Source organism: Balaenoptera acutorostrata, chromosome 11, assembly GCF_949987535.1.
Source record: "Balaenoptera acutorostrata chromosome 11, mBalAcu1.1, whole genome shotgun sequence".
In the NCBI taxonomy this organism is placed as follows: Eukaryota; Metazoa; Chordata; class Mammalia; order Artiodactyla; family Balaenopteridae; genus Balaenoptera; species Balaenoptera acutorostrata.
The window spans coordinates 47,407,564-47,430,852 of NC_080074.1; the positions used below are offsets into that span (position 1 = coordinate 47,407,564).

Sequence of the window (23,289 nt, forward strand, 5' to 3'; positions counted from 1 at the left end):
TTGGAAGCTACTGTATTTCCCTTGTGGCAGAGGGAAGATTTTAAAGGGGAAGGAGCCCCTTTAACACATCGGAGCTTCCTAACCTCAGAGTTTCTCAGCGTGATACAAACTTACTGTGTGTTCGGCATCTGCCTGGGCTGCTGGGCATCTCTCCTTTGGCACTTGGGGAACAAAAAGAACCAATACAAACGGGGTTCATAGAGCTTGCTGTGCTGTGCGTTATACAGACGCTCGTCTCTGACCCAGGAGTTTCATGTCTTCTGACAACAGCCATTAAACTGCAGCAGGCTAACTTGTTAGTTTGGAAGTAGGGTAAAATCTCAGAGCCTTCACAGCTCTTGACAGACTGAAATCTTGAAGCCCTAGGAGACTGTTAATGTAGTAATGTAATAACGTATGATATAAGGTATTGGCAGTGGACATGAGGCTAGAAATTTCCAGAGATGGAATTAACAAAATGTGTCTGTAATTGGAAAAAGAATTAGTCAAGAATAATGGATTTTGAATCTCAGTTTCCTATGGAATGATGCTTGTCTCATTAGAAAACAAACGTGATTAAGAGAATGAAAAGACAAGCCACAGAATGGGAGAAAATATTTGAAAAACACATTATCTGATAAAAGACTGTCTCTAAAAACTTAGCAATAAGAAAACAAACAACCCAATTAAGAACTGGGCAAAAGATCTGAAAAACACCTCACAGAAGAAGATATACAGATGGTAAATAAGAGTATGAAAAAAGACTCAAATCATATGTTATTAAAGATTGCACGTTAAAACACAGTAGGGTACCACTACACGCTTATTAGAATGGCCAAAATCCAGAATACTGACAACAACAAATGCTGTCAAAGATGTGGAGAATCAGCAGCTCTCAATCATTGCTGGTGAGAACATAACATGGTAGAGCCACTTTGGAGGACAGTTGGCAGTTTCTTACAAAACTGAACATACTCTTACCGTATGATCCAGCAATCATGCTCCTTCGTATTTAACTAATTGAGTTGAAAACTTCTGTCAATATAAAAACTTGTACATGCACGTTTATAGCAGCTCTATTCATGCTGCCAAAATTTGGAAGCAATCAAAATGTCCTTCAGTAGGTAAATGGGTAAATAAACTGGTACATCCATACAATGGAATATTATTTAGTATTAAAAAGAAGTGAGTTACTGAGCCATGAAAAGTCATGGAGGAAACTTAAATGCACATTCATAAGTGAAAGAGGCCATTCTGAAAAGGGTGCTTTGAACTGCTTTTCCTAACAACACTTCTGATCCCAAATATGTGTTTTTTTCCCCCGCAAATCAACCAGTTCTCCAACTTTTCAGACACCAACTAGATGTCCTACAATTCAGTTCAGTCCTGACACTAACGGAGTTAACACAAACCCCAGGGATTAAGGACTCAGTCCCACAATGTTTCCCCCTCCCCACTTCAAATGCTGGTCACTTCTGAGGGACTGGCTCTAAATTTGGGGGTTCCCACACTCCCCCTTCAGGTTCTGTAATTTGCTAGAGTGACTCACAGAACTTAGGAAAGCACTTAACTTAAAATTACTGCTTTGTTATAAAGGATACAACTCAAGAACAGCCAAATGGAAGCGATACATAGGAGAAGGTACGGGGGGTTGCTGTGCACAGAGTTTCCATGCCCGCTCTGGCCGTGCCACCCTCCCAGCACCTCGATGTATTCACCAACTCAGAAGCTCTCTGAATACCATCATTTAGGGGTTTTTATGGAGGTCTCATAAGATAGGCATGATCGATTAAATCCTTAGCTATTGATGATTAATTCAACGTCCAGCCTCTCTTCCCTCCCAGAGGTAGAGGGGTGCAGCTGAAAGTTGCAATCACGCCTTGGTCTTCCTGGCAACCAGCTACCATCCTGAAGTTATTTAGGGCTCCCTAGCCCCCAGTCTTTTCATTAGCATACAAAAGACACTCTTGTCCTCTGGAAGTTCTAAGGGTTTTAGAAGTTGTCTGCTAGGAACTGGGGACAAAGACTAAATATATATTTCTTATTATGCCACGGATACAAACTGTGTAGTTCCAACTCTGCAGCACTTTAAAAAAGGCAAAACTGTAGATACAGTAAAAAAAAAAAATCAGTGGTTGTCAGGAGTTGAAGGGGGTGAAGGAAAGAGGGATGAGTCAGTGGAACACAGGAGATTTTAGGGCAATGAAACTATTCTGCATCATACTTTAATGGTGGATATATGTCATTATACATGGGCCAATACCCATCAAATGTACAACACAAAGAGTGAACCTTAATGTGAACTATGGACTTTAGTTATTAACAATGTATTAATATTAACACATCAATTGTAATAAATGTACCACACTAAAGCAAGATGCTGTTGATAGGGGAAACTGTCGCAGGGTCAGGGGTTTTCTCCATTTTCTCCATCTTGGTGACATCACTATCCACCAAGTTGTTCGCATTAAGATCTGAGTGGCAGCCATGATCCTCTCTTTCTCTCACCCTCAACATTGATTTCACCTCTAGAGCATATCTTGAATCCAGTTGCTTCTCTTCCTCTCTACTCTCATCCTAGACCAGCCACCATCATCTTCTGCCTGGATCACTGCATCATGTCACTTTAACTGCTTAAAACCTGCTATATTAATTTGCTAGGGTTACCATACCAAAGTACCACAGACTGCGTGACTTAACAGAAATGAATCTTCTTACAATTCTGGAGGTTAGAAGTCTAAGCTCAAGGTGTCGGTGGGGTTGATCTCTTCTGAACCCTCTCTTCTTGGCTTGTAGGTGGTATTCTCTTTGTCTTCACATGGTCTTTCCTCTGTGCGTCTGTATCCTAATTTTCTCTTCCTATTAGGACATTAATCATATTGGATTAGGGCCCACCTTAATGACCTCATTTTACCTTAACTACCTCTTCAAAGAAGTATGACCAAATATAACCACATTCTTCTTTTTTTCCCTTCTTTCTTTCCCTTCCTTCCTTCCTTCCTCCCTCCCTCCCTCCCCCCCCCCCTCTCTCTCTTTCCCTTTCTTTCTTTCTTTCTTTCTCTCTTCTTTCTTTCTTTCTGTTTTATTGTGGTAAGAACACTTAACCTGAGATCTATTCTCTCAATGAAATTTAAGTGTACAATACCTTATTATTGAATGAGTGTACAATATTGTAAAGCAGATCTCTAGAGCTTATTTATCTTTACTGAAACTTTATGCCTGTTAATATATAACTCCCCATCCCCTCCTCCCCCCCCCCACCCCCAGTTCCTGGTTTTGATTTTATGAATGTGACTATTTTAGATACCTCATGCAAGTGGAATCATGCAGTACTTGTCTTCCTTTGTCTAGCTTACTTTACTTAGCAAAATGTCCTCAAAGTTCATCCATGTTGTCCCATATTGCACAATTTCTTTCTTTTTTTAAGACTAACTACTATTTCATTTTATGTTTATACCACATTTTCTTTATGTATTCATCTGATGATCAAAATTTAGGTTGTTTGTACATCCTAGCTATTGTGAGTAGTGCTCCAATGAGCATAGGAGTGAAGATATCTCAGTGAAATCCTGATTTCAGTTCATTTGGATATGCACCCAGAAGTGGGATTGCTGGTTATATGGTAGTTCTATCTTTAGTTTTTTGAGGAACCCAATACCATTTTCCATAGTGGCTATACCATTCTCCATACCTATTTGCAGTGTGCAAGGGTTCCAATTTCTCCACATCCTCACCAACACCTGTTGTTTTTGTTTTTTTGTTAATAGCCATCCATACAAGTGTAAGGTGATATCTCATTGTGGTTTTGATTTGCATTTCCCTATCTTAGTGACCATAAGCATTTTTTTGTATGCTTGTTGGCAATTTGTATGTCTTCTTTGGAAAAATATCTATTCATACCTTAGCCAATTTTTAAATTAGGTTATTAGTTTTTTGTTATTAAGTTGTATAACTCCAAGTCAGGCAGGGCAGAGGTCAGTCCCCAGGTTAGCCCCCTCAGAAAAGTAGGGGTGCTGTACACACGGCTCTACTCTTTCCCTCCCTGGGGTAGCTGAGGGCTGGGCTTTTTCATCCACACACTCTGTCCTGAGCAGGAGGTAGGGCTATGATGTGTCTGTGATCCCACGCTGCTGTTTCCATTTTCCTTCAGGCTGTTTGTTAGGCTATGGTGGACCCATCTAACCTCCAAGACTGCCAGGACTGAGGTCAAACTTCTGGAGAGGAGCACTGGATAGGCAGACCAACCCCTCCCCTCCCCTGGGAGAAGGGGAGAAGTCAGGAGCCAGGAGGTCTCTTTCTGACCATATGACACTGCACCAGGGGAAGGGACTCCAGGAAGAGGATATCCTGAATTCCTTTTCTGGTTTCAATAAATCTGTTTTCATGGTCACCCAGTGTTTAGGAGCCTTTCACTTAGTTTCTAGATGCCTCATAAAGGGAATTTGTGAACTATTGCTTATTTGGTGTGTTTGTGGGCAGAAGGATGGTCCAGGGCCCCCTACTCTGACATCTTGCTGATGTCACTAACACAGTCACATTCTGAGGCAATGAGGGTAAGGGTTTTACCATATGCATTGGGGGGGGGGGGATACAATTCAGCCCATAAAACTTGCCTACACTTCCAATAACACGCAAATACATTACATTCTTTTCTCCTGGCTTACAACTCTCTGCAGCATCTGACCTGAAGAACTGCCTCTGATCTCATCTCAAACCCTGCTCCCCATAACTTTTGATTCTACCTACACACCAGACTTTTTTCTCCAACATGCCAAGTTTGTGCTCACCTTAGGGCCTTTGTACGCTCTGTTACCTTTGTCTGGAATTCTCTTACCCTAGTTCCTGGCATGGCTTGTGTCTTCTTATCATGCAGGACTCAGCTTGTTTGTTTACAGTATATTAATTTTTAATAGTAATAGATATTGCTTGAGAGCTTACTTTGCATGAGGCATTATGCTAATATACTCTATTTTATAGAAGCAACATGGTTGAAGACACCTAGTTGGGAGCTAGACTGCCTGGGTTCACATCCAGGCTTTATCACATATTATGGGACCTTGGGAAAGTTATTTAACTTTTCTGTGCCTCAATTTTTCCCCCCACAGAGGCCGTTTATTATTATTCTAAATTATTTCAAACCTGCAGAAAAGTTACAAGAACAATATCAAGAATCTCTATATATCCTTGCTCAGAGACCCCATTCACATTCACTAATTTGGTCAGTAGCATCTTTTATATAGCAAAGGATCCAATTCAGGGTCATGCATTTCACCAAGTTGCCATGTCTTTCTCTAGCCTCTCTTGAATAGGGATTAATTCCTTAGTCTTTCCCTAACTTTCATGATCTTAACATTTTAATTGATTTAGGCCAGTTATTTTGTAGAATGCCCTTGATTTGGGCTTGTTCAGTGCTTCTTCACGATTTGACCCAGGTGCAGGACCCAGTTTAAGTGTCACCTCCTTAAGCATTCCATCTCATGTGAAATAAGTAGTTCCCTTGGTCACTCTGTAGCACAGGATCCTGCCATTTTTCTCTGCCTGGTGTTTTCTTGCATATTTATTTGTGTATTTGTTTGTTTGGTGGAATATAAGGTCCATACAAGCAGCCTCATTTTTCTTTTGCAATGCTGTATCCCAGCACATACGGAGATTATAATTGGCCAGTCACTGTGCTAGGCAGTGAGAATGTAATGGTGAACACAACAGATGCTCTTTGTTATTATTAAAAAATAAATTAGTGTATTCAGATAACTTGCTGTTTAGTCATTCATTCAATAAATATTTACTGAGCACCTACTATATTCTGAGCCCCAGGGATGAGTAATGGACAATACAGAAATTGTTCCTGATCTCCTGAAGTTTACACTCCAAAAGGAAACTGACAGTAAGACGAACAGACAAATGAACATGCAATACAGTGAGCGGAGAGGATGAGCCATCTCCTCTGTGGATGAAGCCATCTGCAGATGAAGAGAATTCCACAGGGGAGAGAGGAGATGGAAAGGCCCCTGAGCTGGGAGTACACTTGGCAAGTCCAAGGGCCAGCATGGAATCCACTGTGGCTGGAGCAGCATGAGTGAGGGAGAGAGTAGTTGGAAATGAGGTCAGTGAGGCAGCCAAGGGCCCATCTTGTGTGGCTTTGGATTTCATTTTAATTGTGATGGGAATCCATTAGAGGGTTCAAAGCCTGGGAAATCTCTTAAATATCTATTAAAGAGGGCTTCCCTGGTGGCGCAGTGGTTGAGAATCTGCCTGCTAATGCAGGGGACACGGGTTCGAGCCCTGGTCTGGGAAGATCCCACATGCCACGGAGCAGCTGGGCCCGTGAGCCACAATTGCTGAGCCTGCGCGTCTGGAGCCTGTGCCCCGCAACGGGAGGGGCCGCGATGGAGAAAGGCCCGCGCACCGCGATGAAGAGCGGTCCCCGCACCGCGATGAAGAGTGGCCCCCGCTTGCCGCAACTGGAGAAAGCCCTCGCACGAACCGAAGACCCAACACAGCCAAAAATAAATAAATAAATAAATAAATAAATAAATAAATAAATAAATAAATAAAAAAAATCAAGTAAAACTTTAAAAAAAAAAAAAAATATCTATTAAAGAGATATCTATTAAAGAGAGATTAAAGTGATATCTATGACTGTTATTTAAATTCAAAGTAAATCTCTTACTGCATGGAGAATTGCTTTATGAACTATTTCTTTCTCAGAAAGCTCTTCAGGGGATTGGCTGAGACTCACTGATTCTCGAGAAACTCGATATTTCTGGCTGGTACTTCTTATACTTCAGGCCCTGTACTGGTAGCTAGAAATCCTGGAATGTGTTCCCAGATTTGCACATTCCTTTTTGTGGGACTTGGCTAGGCCAATATTTTTGGCTTAACAATACCTCTTCACACTCATGTATTCAAGAAAGCATGAAGAGTGAAGAGGAAAGAGAGCAGAGCACTTACAGGAATTCTCTGGCTCGATGAAGCTTCAAGTACGAACTTGTATAAATATATTAGCATGCAGAAAAGTGTTGGGTTCTTTCCACAATTAAAAAAAATCAGTATGTTTTCCCTTGGAATATTTCCTGAAGGTTTAATGATTAGTGTAGGCAAAATGAGAGGTCCATATGACTCCATGTAAAGGAAAACAATCCCTTGGTTTTGTTTTACCCATAGGCACTTGATGACCCCAAGAGCAGCTTATTTAAAAATGTTCTGATCTCCTCACATGGTTGGTCTATGGCTGAAGCATTTTCTGAATCAATCACATTGTTAATAAATAAGAGAATTACTTGGAAGTTCAGGGAAGGATACATTAATGCCTGAGTATAAATGAAGAAAGGAGCTAGAGGAGATTTCTAGGAGAAATGGTGTATCCCATGCCCAGTTTCTGGAAAAATTTCATTTGGATATTGTATCTTTAAAGATTGCATTTGGAGAGTGTACTTTCATTTCATATGGATTGAAATTAGGGTGATCCATTCTTATGGGTTGACAGTGAGGAAAATGCAGCCAGACCCTCTTGTTTCAGGAACGATGGTCTAGGTGTTAGACCACAGGCTTCCTGGGGTATCTGCTTCTTTTGCCTTCTCGCATTAAGAGAGGCCTTCCAAGTGCTCAAGGAAAATCTAAATAAGACTCTCTGTGCTTAAAAAAAATTCAAACCAGAGTCTGAGTTCTTTTCTACCTGAGCTTATTTGGGATACATTTTGTCGCTTCTTATAAAGGTATAAAATGGAAGTTTGGGATTTCCTGATAAATGACCTTTTATCGTGACTTCCTGTTATTTTATTTTCTCCTGGGAACCAGAATAGCCATGCAATTCATTCCCACTCTGTGAGGTTGAATAAACCTTTATAATTTGGAATTAGTCACTTGTGAGATCCTAATTAGCATTATGAGTAAAATGTCTATGTTTTTTCCTGACCAGTCATGGGAGAAGCCTGTGTTAAATTCTGTGTCACATTTTCTTGGCTCCTTTAGTATAAGAATCTGGTGTCTGATACAAGCATTAAATATCCCTGCCCTATTCTATTTTTTTTCTTTTTAAATTCTGTGTTGGTGGCCTCCACTTACTTCCCTACCTCTTAATCAGTTACCACACAGCCTAATCATACTGGCAGCCAATGTGTACCTTGTGAGCTGACCAAACAAAGTCTGATTCAGAAAGAACTCACGGGAAAGCAGGCTGGCATTTAAACTTTACACTTAAAAGCAAACAACCAGGCAAATAATTCAGCACAAAAATGGAGTATCCAGTGATTCTGGGCTGGTGATTACAAAGCTCTGTTTTGTATCCTTCATTCTCTTGTTGGATATCATTGTCTGTACAAGGGCACACATCCCAATTTGGAGAGAAGGACAATAAGATTGACCTCCGAGAAATCAACTAGTAAAATCTATAGGAATGGATCAAGAAAGCAGTCATGTTTAAGTGAAGTATTTTGGAAATGTTTAAAATGCAATGAAAAGGCAATCTTGGAAGCAGGACTGAACTGTAATTACAGTTTGGTAAATGAATACCTAGTGAATTTTGATGTCCTCTTATCTAGGGTTAGACTGTGATCACAAGAGGGGGCCTGGACTGAAGAGAGTACAGGGAAAGCAACCTGGGGGAGAAAGAATAAGGTGGTGTGTCACAGCCATATTGAGGGACAAGAGCATCTTTTGGAGGGTTTAGCTTTTGGATTCCTGGGATGGTTCTAGACTCACCAACAGCTTATCAACTCTTGGCAATGTATCTACTACCTCCTTTACTGAATTTACCATCCACTCCCTCCACCAAGAAACCATCTCTGTATGCTCTGCTTCTGTGCTGCTTTCTTATAGGAAGAGGATTTTCTTTCTTTATATTATTATTTTTTGAACTTTTGAAATTGAGGTATAGTTCATGTACAATATAATACATTTCAGGTGATTCACAATTTTTAAAAGTCATATTCCATTTATAGATATTATAAACTATTGGCTATATTCCCTGTGCTGTTCAATATATCCTTGTAGCTTATTTATTTTATGTATAGTAGTTTGTACTCCTTAATCCCTTACCCCTCTACTGCCCTTCCCCCTTCCCTCTACCCACTGATAAGCACTAGTTTGTTCTCTATATCTATGAGTCTGTTTCTTTATGGTAGAGGATTTTCTGATCTGCTTTTATATTATGCTGGGTGGCTTGATGTGTGCATTTCTCATGATAAACTAAGAAATTGACATTCTGGCTCCTGTGAGATACTTGAGGAAAGGCTGGCAAAGCTGAGCTTAGAGGGCCGCCAAGCCAAGGACCAGACCCTGGACCCCACCCAGAAGCTGGCCACTTTTTCATTTTGCTGTAATTGTTGCAAATATAAAAGGAGTATAAACACGGCAGTGAGGCTAATAAGAATTCATGAGCATCTCGAATCCATCATGGTCAGAATACACATTTTTAATTACTGCACCATTTTGCCTCGATCTTTACTTATAAACACTTAACAATAGATTTTGGTGATCCAGAGTCTATTTTCTTATACATACTTTCATGTTTTTCTTTATATGACCTTTGTTGGTTATTAACTTTATGTCCAGGTAAAAATTGTGAATATTTTAGAATAAAAATATCTATAAAAAGAGGAAGAGTATCGGTACCCATTCTTCATAAGCACCATATTGCTACTTCACAATGACAATTCCAAGCACATTCTTTTTTGAGCTGGAATTAACACTGCAAGTAGATATGGTGGTTTCAAAATGTCCTGCAAAGCAGGAGGTGGATCATTCTCATACCAGATGCTTCCCATTCCCAGTGGGAACATGCAGAAGGTTTTTATGAGCCAGGCTGCATAAGCACACAGGATAGGAAGCATAGAGCATTGTGTTCAAATGAAAGCATAAGAGGAATGTCGGTCTCAGGAATGCTGGAATTGGACTGGAGGACAAACGCCAAGCTTCTGCTCCTGTAAAAGGGATCATAAAATCCACAAATGAGCAACCTCAAGTTTCCTAAAATAAGAAAAAAGATTTTTGAAAATGAGAAATGCTAAAGAGTACCAGAACTTTCTCTTCACTCTGCTTAGAATGCATGACCTCATGACCTCATGCACCCACACACCCACACCTAAGCAGAGTCATAGAGAAGAGAAACTTCAGCATCATTTTTCTTGCTCCTGCTACCAGCCTTTGAGAAAATGAATTGAATATTCACAATGCCATAAAAAAAGCCCCTTTAGTATAGAGTGATGGTGATAATGGGAGAATATATAAGATGAAAGAGAATGTAATCTTTTCTCTAAAACACATGGTTTGGTTTTTCAGTACACACTCCACTGACAAATATATTGGGTAACTAGATTTTCGAAGCAAAAATACAAAGAGGAAGTTATCTTCCTTTCTGGAATGTAAACTTCAAGAGATCAGGAGTATTTCTGTGTTGCTGTTTACTGCCATATCCCCAGGGCTCAGAATATAGTAGGTAATCAATAAATATTTGTTGAAAGAATGACTAAATAGCAAGTTATCTGAATATGCTAATTTATTTTTTAATAATAACAAAGAACATCTGTTTTTGTTGACATTATAATGAGAAGATAACTTCCTTTTTATACTTTTGTTTCCAAAATCTAGTTATCTAGTTACCTAATATATGTGTGTATGTATATATATATATATATATATATATATACACATACACACATATATATATATTAAAATCCTCTGTGAAGGCAGGGGTTTTTATCTTATTTTGTTAAATGCAGTATTTCCAGTTCCTCGTATCATGCACGGGACATAGAAGGCATTCAAAACATTTGTTGAATGAATTATTGGGCATATCTTGTAGAGGGAAACATGATATAGTGATAAAAATATGAACCTCCTATCAATGCCTGTTTTCTGGTTCAAGTCCCAAATGTGGGCCTGATTTGCTTGATGACCTAGAGGAAATGCCATATTTTACATAGGGTATCTGACGGTTCTATTCATGCCCTTTCCTCTACTCTGAGCACAGAGAATCTCTCTCTGTCTTTTTTCTGTGCCAGGGTCCCCCGTACTGCTATCAAAACCTAGTTTAATGTGACTGCCTCGTGGAGAGTCTTCATGATTAATCAGATTTGAAGCCTCATCCTGCTCTGCCCTGTGCATTCACTGAGTGTGATAATAATTGACATGATGGCAGCATTAGGAAAACTTTATCTAAAATTATTGAGACTTATCTTCTACTCTTTCCTTCAGTTATTGTTTCTTGTGATATCCCACTCTTCATTGCCTCTCCTTCCAGACTTGGCCTTTTTCACTGGGCCTAAGAGTTATTGCTGACACTCTCTAGCCCTGCCCTACCCGCTTCCCTTCACTGTTAACTCTGTTATATGACAATTTCTCATGATCTAAGGTGGTAACTGACTCATCTTACAATCACACTACGTAACCTAAGAGATAGTTGATGCAAGTGGACAGAATACTGACCTGATCATCATAAGACCTCATTTTTAGAAAGAGCTCTGCCACTAACCAGCTTTGTGAGCTTGGGATACTCAGTCTCTCTGGGATACCCTTTTCTCATGTATAAAATGTGTGGGCTTGTCTAGATCAGTGTTTCTATAAGTAAGTGCTATAGCACTGATCCATGTATATGTCTTTCAAAAATATGTTCTGGGGTCACATGCATTTGGGAATCGCTATGTACTTTGTCACCTTCTTAAACATTTGCAAGTTAAGGTGCTGACAAGTCCCAAAATAAAGGAAATATTTTTCTTTACCCAAAAGCTGACTTTTATTGTGAGGAGAGGAAACACGTTGGTAGTTGCTTGGAAATCCATGAGGGAATCTCAGTTGAACTTTCTAGAAATCTTGGCTGTAATCACACATCCCTTTATCTTCAATGCCAGCTCCTGTGGGTATAGAGATAAGTAAGTCAGGATCTTGGCCTTTCATGTATTAAAAAATCAGAGGGTGGACACAAAAATCAGTGTTGTAAAGGATGGCAATTTTAGACTAAAGCTTTGTTCAAATTATAATGGGCATAAGGATTGAGAAGCAAGGAGGTCTGCCCAGGGTAGGGGCAGTGGATAAAGAAGGGGACGCTTCCACCAGTGAGGTGCCACTTGAGCTGAGCACCAAGGGGGGTTGCAATAATTCACTAAGTAGGGAAGGTGGGAAAGGATAGTCCAGGAAGAAGGAACAACATGCACAGAGGCATAAAAGCCCCAGGTATATTCTAGGCCTGTGAAATAATTTTGTGGTTATGGAATCTAAGAGTGGAAGCTGTCTTGGGAGAGAGGAACAGGAGAAAGTTCTGGGAGATGAGTAGAGGCCTGTTTGCCATGTGCTTTAAGTGCCATTCTATGGAGTCTGAATTTATCCTTGAGGTAATAGGAAACCATCCTTAGATTGGTTTTTAATCAGGGGAATTACATGATCAATAAGTATTTTATAAAGGGAATTACGGAAAGAAAAGAGAAAATTCTGGAGTGCTAAGACGGATAGGAGGGGGAAAATGTTGGCAAGAAAACTAATTATGGTTCTATTGAAATGACTCAAGTAAGAGATGATAAAAAGCTGAAAAGCAAAAGGATGAGATGGAAGAAACAGGTTTGAAGGAAATGTAGTAGCTCAACACACTCCGGGAAGTGATTGGACATAAGGCAACAAAGAAAGAGGAATACAAAATGACTCTGCAGCATTTAGCTTGGGCAAATGTTGTGTGATTATAAAATTTACTGAGATAGGAACTTAGAGGAGTGAACTGTTTCATATAGATTTGAATTGGACTGAGTGTTCTAATACACAGAGTAATTTTGCTGTAAAAGCACATCCATCGATTTTTACGTTTTAGGGTTCAATAATGATTTAGCTAAAGACTATATTCTTCTTAAGGAGATTCAGCATCTACAAAAAAATCTATTCCAAACTGGAATTCGGTAGGTACTCAACATATTCTTGTCAACACAACAGCATTGTAATCTATATATTTCTTTTGATTTTATCACTAAACTATAAATAATCAATTCTAGGTCTATAAATCCATTTGTTTTTCATTTAAGCAAAAACTCTCTTCTTTCAGCCATGGATAATCCTATATACATTAATGTCTCACAAGAAGTTTGTGAAATTATTTCCATTTTCTAGGAGGAAACAGCATAGAGCACCAACAATTTTAGTGATTATTTAAATATTAAGCCATTGTTTTTGAACTAATCCTAAATTTGGTCTTAACACTAGATATTATTGTCACTATTACATTAAAAATATATTATGTTTAATAGTCAGGTAATAGGATTGTTTCAAAGACACCTTTGTCAGTGAAAATTAGAAAAATATTCTTTTAGCTAATCAAATTTTTAAGAAGTCCATGCTTGCTTATTGTATAGAACTTCACAAAGATTTTAAAGAATTATTTTCCCCAACAATTTTTGAAGTATACGGTTCTTTTATTTGGGGGAAAAAGAGCTCCCTTTTAGAGGCAGGATGTGGAAACTAGCATGACCCAAACTGTTTACAGAAAAGCAGTCTACACCTCCCTGATTAGGTCAGGGAATTTTGCCTCTACCTGTGCCAGCTGCCTTCTATTAGCACGAAAAACAAATTGTACAATCTATGTTCACTGAACTATGACCACCTTCTCATTCTGAATTTTTTGTCCAAGAGGACCAGGGAATCCAGACACTGAGTTAGTGGAGAGGAGTGTTGTTAGATACAATTTGTCCGAGGAAGAGGAGTAGAGGGCCCACCTTAAAGACAAACTGAGCTCTCAGAATGGCTACATGTTAGAGAATGAACACAATAGGGACAGTCAGAGAGTAACTCCTGAGAATTTTTTCCCTTTTACATCATAAAGAAATAAAGATAAAAACGAAATGGTCTTGTGATGGAGAGGGCAGCCTCTCCCTCCCCGCCACCCCCAGCTGCACTGCATTGAAGGCAGCTCCATGGAATTGTTTTGAAATAAATTTAGAAGCTTTGGGGGGCAGGTCCATGTTATGGTTGTTCCCACCATTCTGGGGTTAAGGATAAAAGGTTGCTGTGTCTTAAGCCTTCAGACTTTGCAGATTTCTAAATGCACCTTGTTGTATCTAGAAGAAATTTTGCACTCTTGAGAAAAGGCAGTGCAAAAGTGAGTTGAGACACAATGTCCCTTTATCTCAGGGCAAAACAATCTTATTTCCCTGTAGTTGAAATAGAGGCAGGGGAAGTCGGGTTGTGGTATCTGAAATCAACAACCTCCTGTGGCTGTGCCATTCTCTCCCTGCTCTAGCACCACTCCCTTAACTTGGTATCTGTTTACTTTACAGAAGGCAGTTTTGGAGAAAGGATCATAAATATTCTGGCCCAGTACCCTAGGGGCCACGACAAACAAAAGAACACACCTGCCTAGTGATAGACCTTGTGATATTTAACTGTGTGTGTTACTTTTTTAATCCACTTTAATAACTGGATTATCCACCCTCCACACCCCCAGCCCCAACTTCTTTGCTTTCTATTTCTGCTCTGAGGCCGTGAACACAGAAATCTCTGCAGGCAAATTACTCCAGAGCCATTGCAGAACAATCCTAGAAGGAACGGTTAAACTCACAGCATCTGGATTCCTGATCCTTTTCCGACATGGCAGGTGTGAGTGTCTGTATAAAATATTCTATGTTTATCTTCAACTTCGTGTCCTGGGTGAGTGTTTTTCTTGTAATTATCAATTTTATGCAAGAAAGGGGATCTTGATATAAATATCATAAATGAGAACAGACTCTGCACGAGAGAAATAGGAGAGGAGGAGAGGGTATTTTCCATTTACTTGTTTGGATGTGTTTGTTCTTTCTTTGGTTATTTCAGTAATTGAAAATGAGCCAATGACTCAAAAAAGTGCACTTCAGGTTCTGTGGGGGTAAACATTTCATAAATGTTTTGATATTGTTACAAAACAATCACAGAGGAAAAAAAATACCCCTTAACTAAAAGACAATTCTTAGTTGTATATCATTCAGGCCTCCCTAGTTTAAGGACCCTGTGGGGAAAATCTGATTTGATTCCATTTGGAGCCTACCTCCTAAATTCTAACCTTTACATCTGGGTTTGAAACAGGTGGATGGTGGGGTGTGATGAGAAAGATGTGAGAAGAGGATCATTTTCAGAGATCCAAAGAAGAAACAATGGTCATGCTAAACTTTAAAGAGTAACAGTAAAATTACTTAATCATGGAAAGATTAAACTAAGGCACTAGTTTTGTATCAGAAATTTAAAGTTAGTATTTTGATGTGTCATTGCCCCATCTTTTAATCAACAGGGTTTGTGTTTTAGCCAGCTCTTATGTTTCTCTTGAAAGTCTGCAGACATAAGAAATAACAAATAAATTGATAAGCAAAATCTAACATTGGAAAGTTGAAAAATGAAATATGGAAAGGCAAAATGGTTAAGGGATGTTGGATGTTGGGATGTTGGAAAATTGATGTTATCATTTGTAATATAAATGATGCAATTAAAGATTGTTCAAAAGTAAGTCAATAGAAATAGACCAAAATACTTAAATGAAAAAATTATTTTGTGTAGTGGATTAAAAAATGGGTTATGCAGTATAAGCAGGAGAAAGTTCTGGTTTTGTTTTTTACCTGGTTATCTTTAGTAAATAGGCAGCTGGTATCTACATGTTGGTAAATTTCTGTCCTGTTAAAATAATGATGTACCTAGCTAAACTTAAATAGATGAATATAGTCTTATTGTCTAGAATGACTTTCCATTCAATGTCAGTAGCCCTAATGAGTACAAGTGATATATATTGGTAAAGTAAATAAGTAAGTGAGACTATAAATGAATAAAATAAAATAAGAAAGGTTTGTTCTTTGTACTTCCTCTTTTCCTTAGAAAAATGGGCTGCTTTTGCAAATACTAAATGAAGCTCATGAATATATGCCAGATTTTAAAAGTTTGTTCTGATAAATTTCTTCCCTTGAAATATTTAAAATTGGTTAAACATTGAGATTAGAATATAAACAAAGAAATTCCTATGTACTTTGGTTGGTTTTGCTTTTAACTTTTTATTGTGGAGAACCTCAAACATTCACAAAATAGAAAAGGATAATCAACCCCATCATCCAGCCCCAAAAGCCATGAAACCATGGCCAATCTTTCCCGGTCCATATTCTCATCCACTTTCCCCACCCCATATTATTTTGAAGCAAATCCTGGATATACTATTTCATCTGTAAATACTTTAGTGTATATTTCTAAAAGACAAATAATTCTTTTTTTAAATAAATGCACCCACAATGTCATCACACTAAAAACTTAATAAGAATTTTAAAATTGATTATCAAGTATCTATCCAGGGTTCAAATTTCCAATTGCCTCACAAATGTTCCTCTTTGAATCCGAATACAAACAAGGTCCACACATTGTGATTGATTGGTTGATATATCTTTTATGTCAACTTTCATCTTTAGGTTCTCCATCCATCTTCATCTTTCCCCCACCCTGGAAGTTTTATGTACTTGTGTGTTTGGTTTGTCCTATTGCATTTTCTGCAATCTGGATTTTGCTATTTGCATACCCATGGTATAGTTTAACATGTTCCCTTGTCTTCTGTGTTATCTCTAACTTAGTAGTTGCACTTGGCAATTTGATAAGATTCAGGGTATTATTTCGGGGGATGGGGCACAACTAGCTTATAAGTGATATTTTGTTCTTTCATCAAGAGGTGTATACTGTCTGACCATCTCACTTTTTGTGATGTTGGTAGCTATTGATGCTTAAGAACCTCAACCCATCAGTTCACCGAGTTTCAAACTGGTGACATACTATTTCTATCATTTTCTTCATTTACTAGCTGGAATACTTTCAATAAGGAGAGATTTAGCATTTACTAATTGGTTACCATTAGTGCCCAGTTTTTATTTTTTAAGAAAGGCAGCATAAATGTTTCTTACTCTTTACTCAACAGATTTCAAAATGATGAGTTTATTTTCTGGTATCATACAACAGTGATAAACAAGTATTTCTTTAAATATTCTTATGAAATAATAGATTTAAATACCATCACAGTTCTTATCCTCGTTGATGTGCAACTTATTCCATTTTTGGCCAGTGGGAGAGTCTTCAAGTTGGCTCCTGAGTCCTTTTGACCTGACCCTAATAACTTTGATAACTTCTTCACTATTTGGGATGATAAGATGTTCCAGGCTCACTTCCCTATTTCCTGCCCCAGACCTGGAATCAGCATTTCTCCAAGAAGTCTTGATATCTGTTTCTAAAAAGCTGCAACCATTTTCTCTTTATGATGCAGAATATATATGAGCCATTTAAACAAACCGAAATATAAATATGCTAATAAATGCATGGCTTCTACTTTAATAACGTCTCAAAGTCTTCAAACTAGTAGCAATCCTCAAATTATGAAAGAGTCAAAATATATCCATGTTGTATAAAAACAGCATACAAAGTGTTGATGGCTGTTTAAAATACATCAGAGGTCAGTATTTCATTAAATAGCTAATGAATAGCTATTCAATAGCTAATAGGAATTTGAAACAGATCTGAATTTTAAACTGAAATGAAAAAAAAGACAGTCTAGGAAAGGGGTATGTTACAGGTTCAGGATTATAAATTTGATATAAGAGTACAAGGTGAGTTGTAGACATCTGTACAATACGGTACCCAGACATTGTTACAGCTTTCCTGGAGAGCTCTGATTATTTTATGGTTACCGTTATCTCTGTTTTTCTGATAATGAAGTCTTTCTGATGCTACGGATTTCAGTTAGATATTTCTAACTTCCCTTAAAAGCCTTGCTCTTCCCATCAGCATAGTGATGGGACCTATAATCTTTATATGAGACATCTTGAGTAAGAGCAACAGTTGTAAAGACCAATGATAACGTCTCAGCCAACAGGTGACATCAATATTTTCATTCACAAGTTAGAGCAGGAGGAGTCTGTGAGGTTAGGGAACCATCCCTATTTCTACTCTCCCCTCTACTCCCAGCCCAGAGTTCTCAGCTGGAATTTTATAATCCTTCATAGGAAATTAGCAATTTGTCACATTTCTAATGTTTACTTAAGCAAATATTTTACGGTCCCACTGATGTGGTTTTCTTGTAGGCATCCATGGCCTTATGTTTTCAAATGAATTCTTTCTGGTGTAACTTACGAGAAACTCAGCCTTTGCAAAGTAGGGCCAGATGTTGGAATATCTCTAAGATATGCATATGGTCATTTAAGCTAAACATACCAGTTTCTTTTGTGAGAGAACTTGAGATATGCCACCTAAATATGCAGTGATTTCTATTTGTTAGAATTAGTAATTGAAGAAAAACGTGAGAAAGTAAAAATCATTCCTAATCACTCATGCTAGAGTTTGATGCAAATTAGAGTGAATTAGAGGTGCGGTAGATAATAGGTAAATCATAGGTGCAAAACCTATTTCTCTGAGTCTTGTGTCAAAACAGATAAACTGCCCACATTTTCTTATGCTCCTCTTAGATAAGTCAAGCATGGGAGTGTTGTGGATGCTTGGAGTGTCTTAGGGGCTGGGTAAGCATGGAACACAGGGCCTTTAGCCCACAGATACAGTGGAACCATTGCCAGAGGCAGAGAGCTGTGGAAGGGCTGGCTCCTTATGAAGGAAAGCAGAGTGATGTAACATTACCAAACCCAAATGGGGGAAGGTGAGAAGGAGGAGCCAAGTTGTAAAGCCAAAGGTGTTAGCAACTGAAGGAAGCCAACACATGAAGAGTTTTGAAGAGAGCACAAGGAAGTCAGGAATTGAGAGTTCAGGAACCAGCATTTCAATGTCATCGTTGTATTTTATATGGTACCTGGGACACTAGATTGGTTGTGCCGAGTGCAATGAAGAGAGTTGAAGCAGAGCAGACATAACTATGAGACAGGATAACTGAAAACTAGGGTACAATTATATTTCATTCTGATTGAAGAAATCCCCCAAGATAGACTTGACTATGGCTGAAATGTGTGAACTTTGTAAATACAGTGGTTGCCTGCCACTATGCAGTCAGCTTGGAACTTAAACATTGACAAAGACACTGGAGCCCAGAGGCTAAGAGCTGAACCTCAGCTCCTTCACCACCAGCTGTGTGGCCCTGGGAAAATTGGTTAACCTCTCTGTGCTTTATAGTTCCTTATCTGTAAAATCGGGATAGTAGTAATATCTACTTCATGGGTTGTTGTGAAGTTTAGATGGGTTAATACATATAAAGAACTCAGAATAATGCTAAATAAATGTTTAAGAAACAGACGTTTCAACCATCATTGTACAGCCTTTTCTATGAGTCAGGAGTATGAAACCACTCTGCAGAGTGATGAGTAAATTCCAATTTGGATTTTGAAACAGAGGAAGAAATAAAATGGTAAGAATTATGATAAGACAGAAATTCTTCTATCATAAATTAGAAGAATGGAAAGTTGATTTTGAAGAAACAAGCAGACTGAGATTCAAGTCCTGAATCTACATTGCTTTGTGGCCTGGAACATGTTCCTTGATTTTTCTTTGCCTCAGTCTCTGCACTTGTTAAACGAGGATGGTAATTTTACGCAGCAGGATCAATGGTGAAGATTAACTAAGATACTTTATGAAAGCCTGTGACCAGGGACTGACACACAATAATAATTCAATTAATGCTGTTTTCCCAGTTCCAACAATCATATTGCTTTTTAATTTAAAAATATTGGAATCCGGTGTGATAGTATTTTAGTCCTACTCTTTTCCTCCTCTGGCCTCGTGGGGCAAGGAATCTGTGTGGCTGGAGGGAGATGCTCTGAGTCTGGCCTCCACTTTGGGTACTTATCTCAAAATACAGTCACACTGGGGATTAGGGTTTCAACATATGAATTTAGGGGCACATAATTCAGTCCATAGCGTATTCATAAGCAAACATCAATTACATAATTTCTTAGAATGCTGGCTCAGACCAACTGCATCCTAATTTCATAAAAAGAAGGATGTCCCATGAGAGCTGAGTGGCAACAACCGTGACTTTCTTCAAAGAGAAACCAGAAAAGGGTAGTGGGGTGTAGGCCTAGTAAGGTTCTGCAGTGTCCACTGATGGCTAACCTGGGGGCCTAACATATCAGCTAATTTCCTTTTACAACCTTATCAACAGAAAGAAGGACATACCTAGATGCTTATTTCTTAATTCATACTCCAAATTATTTAAAACATTATAAAAAGATCAGGGGCAAACCCTTAAAGCCAAACTGGAGAAAGGGCTCAAAGAACAATTATGATGATCAATCTTGTAACAACTGGGATAAAACAGGTTAGTACCAATCATGGCTCTAGACTGATTGTTCCTGATAGAAAACCAATTACTTTTAATTAATTTAATTAGCAAATTATGATACAGTTCTTAAAATATTCTCATCGATAGTTTTATAAAAACATCAGATTAAGATGATAATCATAATAGCTATTCAGATAATGTTATTTTCATTTAAAGCTGAAAGCCAGTGACTATTAAGACAAACAATGTAAATCTACCTATGAAAGGAGAAAAAAGAGAAAGAAAAATATCAGTGAACAAATTGGAAAAATAAAAAATCCAACTGTTATAAAATTACTGAAAATCACAGAGGGTCTCATTATCATTTGATATAAATTCTTGCAGGTTTATTTATTAACAAAGAACCACTAAAATGAGCATTTATCTCCATCTGCAAATGAAATTAGGATTTAGTGGAAAAGAGGAAAAGAAATAAGGAGAGTTTTCAGGCTCTAAAGCTGTTTATTCAAAGATGTGCAGTTTATAGTGTGTGCGTGTGCACACCTATAAGATAATTAAATTGTATAGGTTATTTGGTGATTTGGCAAAGAGCTCTTTGGTAAAAAGCTTTGGTTTTCCATTGCATTTGTTGTTTTGCAGGAGTTGAAGCATGTAGTAAGGGTGGGGCTAGATTAGGAGTGGTGCTGGATTTTTACCATGTGACCGTTGTTATCTCTTGGGATTCCAGTTTCTTTAATCTGAAATGAAGGGCTTGAACCTAGATGAATTTTGAGATCTTTTAGGGAGCATAGGTTCAGCTGCTGTTTGCACTGCCTACTCCTTTCACAAAGCCCCGACTCTACTCCCAAAGCAAACATAATGAGAAGCCCTTAAGTGAAACTGCTGTTTGGGGGTTTTGGGCATATGGCCCAACCATGCATGAAAGCAATGATACTACAAAGTCATGGGGTTTGGAGGACTCAGGCATTTCTCTGTCAGAGAACCCTCAGGCCAGAATAGTCTAGAAACTCCTCCAAGGTCTACTGCTGTGTCTGGTATGTTACCAAGCTTGTTCTCAACATCTCTATCTAATAATAGATCTTGGATTTTTTTTTTTTTTTTGAGGCCACAACATCTATACCTTAAAAAACAAAACAAAGCTGAAAGACAAGGTTTTTTTCTTACATTAAAGTAAAATGTGTTTCACATTTTATGTGTTGGTCTTGGTCCAAATTAAATAATCTGGTAAAGTCATTAAAGGAATTTAAGACTTTAAATACTGTTCCTCATTGTTCCTCTTCTCTGGGTAAGCTTTACTACCTAAAAGAGCTTATTTTTAAAAGAGCTTATTTGGGTACAAAAAGTGTCGTAAACCCTTGTTGCTTAACTGCAAATTTTGTCAAATGTTCTGCTGTTCCCTGTACATCCTGACTTCTTGAATCTTGAAGGAACGTTTGGTGATTAATCAGTTATTCCCTTCCTTTATGGTCTAAGACAGCTTCTCAAAGACAAACCCAGAGACCCAATAAGGATATTTTGTCTTTAAACTGTTCTTACCTGTCTTTTATATGTTAAAATCTAGCAGAAACACAGTTAAGAGTTGAAACATGGAAAACCATCTTTCCCCTCCCCTGTAGTGGATGGAAAACAGATTATTCTTATCAAACTTTCCAATTACAACAAAACATTTTAGCAGTTATCTACACATAAATATGCCTCATTTATGTCTTTTAGGTTGTAATGGTAGAATTAATGATAAACCATTGTTACCAGATGGCTAGAGGTGTGTGGAATTAGAGTTGTAGTTTATCTTAGGCGTACTCTAACATTTTTTTCTTTTTTCTGCAGCTATGTGGTACCTCAATCCTGGCAGTAGCAATTTGGCTACGAGTAGGCAAAGACGGTAGAGAGGTAAATAAATACAAGTTTCTCCACTGCCAAAGTAGTTTATTTCTCTTATAATGATGAAAGTAATGACAGTAATAATAATAATAAAATATTTCTATAGCATTTCCTTAACTGCCTCATGTAATCATTTGTGCTGATCTGTGATTTTATAATTTAATTAAATTTAATCAAAATTACTCACTATGTGCCTGACACTGTGCTAGGCATTGATCAATCCTTCTAGAGAATGGAGAAGATGTTATTCCCCAAATAGGAAGATTGCAATGAAGGAGGAGATGGGAAGGGGCCAAAGCAGAAATTAGCCTCCTTCGTTATTTGCTGAAGTGCAGCCTGAAGTTATCTAGAGGATATAGACCACCTTGCCTCCCCACCAAGAGCAATTTTTGTACAAGGTATTGACAATAATTTGGCAGATTCCCAAGGTGGGGTAGTGATCCAAAAGAAAAGAAGGTGAGAAGTTCTCCTGCAGAAGAAGAATTTGAATCTGTGTTTTAAAGGCAGCAAAGTACAAAGATAGTTGGTAATTACTTGGGGCACATGGTATTGAGGGTAACCCCTTGTAACAGTAAGATGCCGGTCACACCGGTGTAACTCAGCAGTTGACTGGCAATGTCCAGCCTCCTGACACCAAGATAAGATTAGCATGATCCCCTGTGCCCCACCGCACACCGTTCCATGGGTGGCAAAGGTCTTACCAAGATTTCTGCGGATCTGGAGGAAGTTTAGTTCCTACAATTAATTCTAGCTCTGGTCTTTGGATTCCACACACACTGTCTCTGTTCTGTACCACAGCGTCACAAGTGTGGAAAGAGTGTGTGTGGGGGGGGTGGGAGAAGGGTGAGCATGTGGGAGGGTTGGTCTGTTTCACTTAACACGGTGCCTGGCACCATTTCCTGGCTCCCCTACTTCCATTCTCCCAGCTCGCTTCTTCCCAGGGGTGTTACACCCCGCAAGTTACGATTCTTATCTCGCGCAGGGCAGTTACCTTGTTCTTTGTTATCTGGGCTCTTGCCGCTATTCAGGCTCACATGTACTCCTAGGGCCCTTTCAAAGTGTTTGCCTAAATGAAGTTCCCCCTCTCTAAGAGGAATGTTGATTCCTATTTAATAATTATTAAGATATTATTAAAACAGAAATTCAGGTAATGCATTTCCTATTAAAACTTATACCACGGTGCAGTTCCATGCCATTGGACATAGCCTAGTTGAAAGAAATATTAAAAGCAAAAGCAAATTGACATCTGTTCT

At 38.5% G+C, this 23,289-nt stretch overlaps 1 protein-coding gene across 1 annotated transcript in view; it reads left to right on the forward strand.

The window, feature by feature from the left end:
- The window catches only part of TSPAN8 (tetraspanin 8), a 242,853-nt gene that overhangs the window by 200,619 nt on the left and 18,945 nt on the right, over nt 1-23,289 (forward strand). Inside the window, exon 5 of the mRNA XM_057557345.1 lies at nt 21,983-22,045. Within this exon, the coding sequence (XP_057413328.1) occupies nt 21,983-22,045 (63 nt within the window). The remainder of the gene's footprint in view (nt 1-21,982; nt 22,046-23,289) is intronic.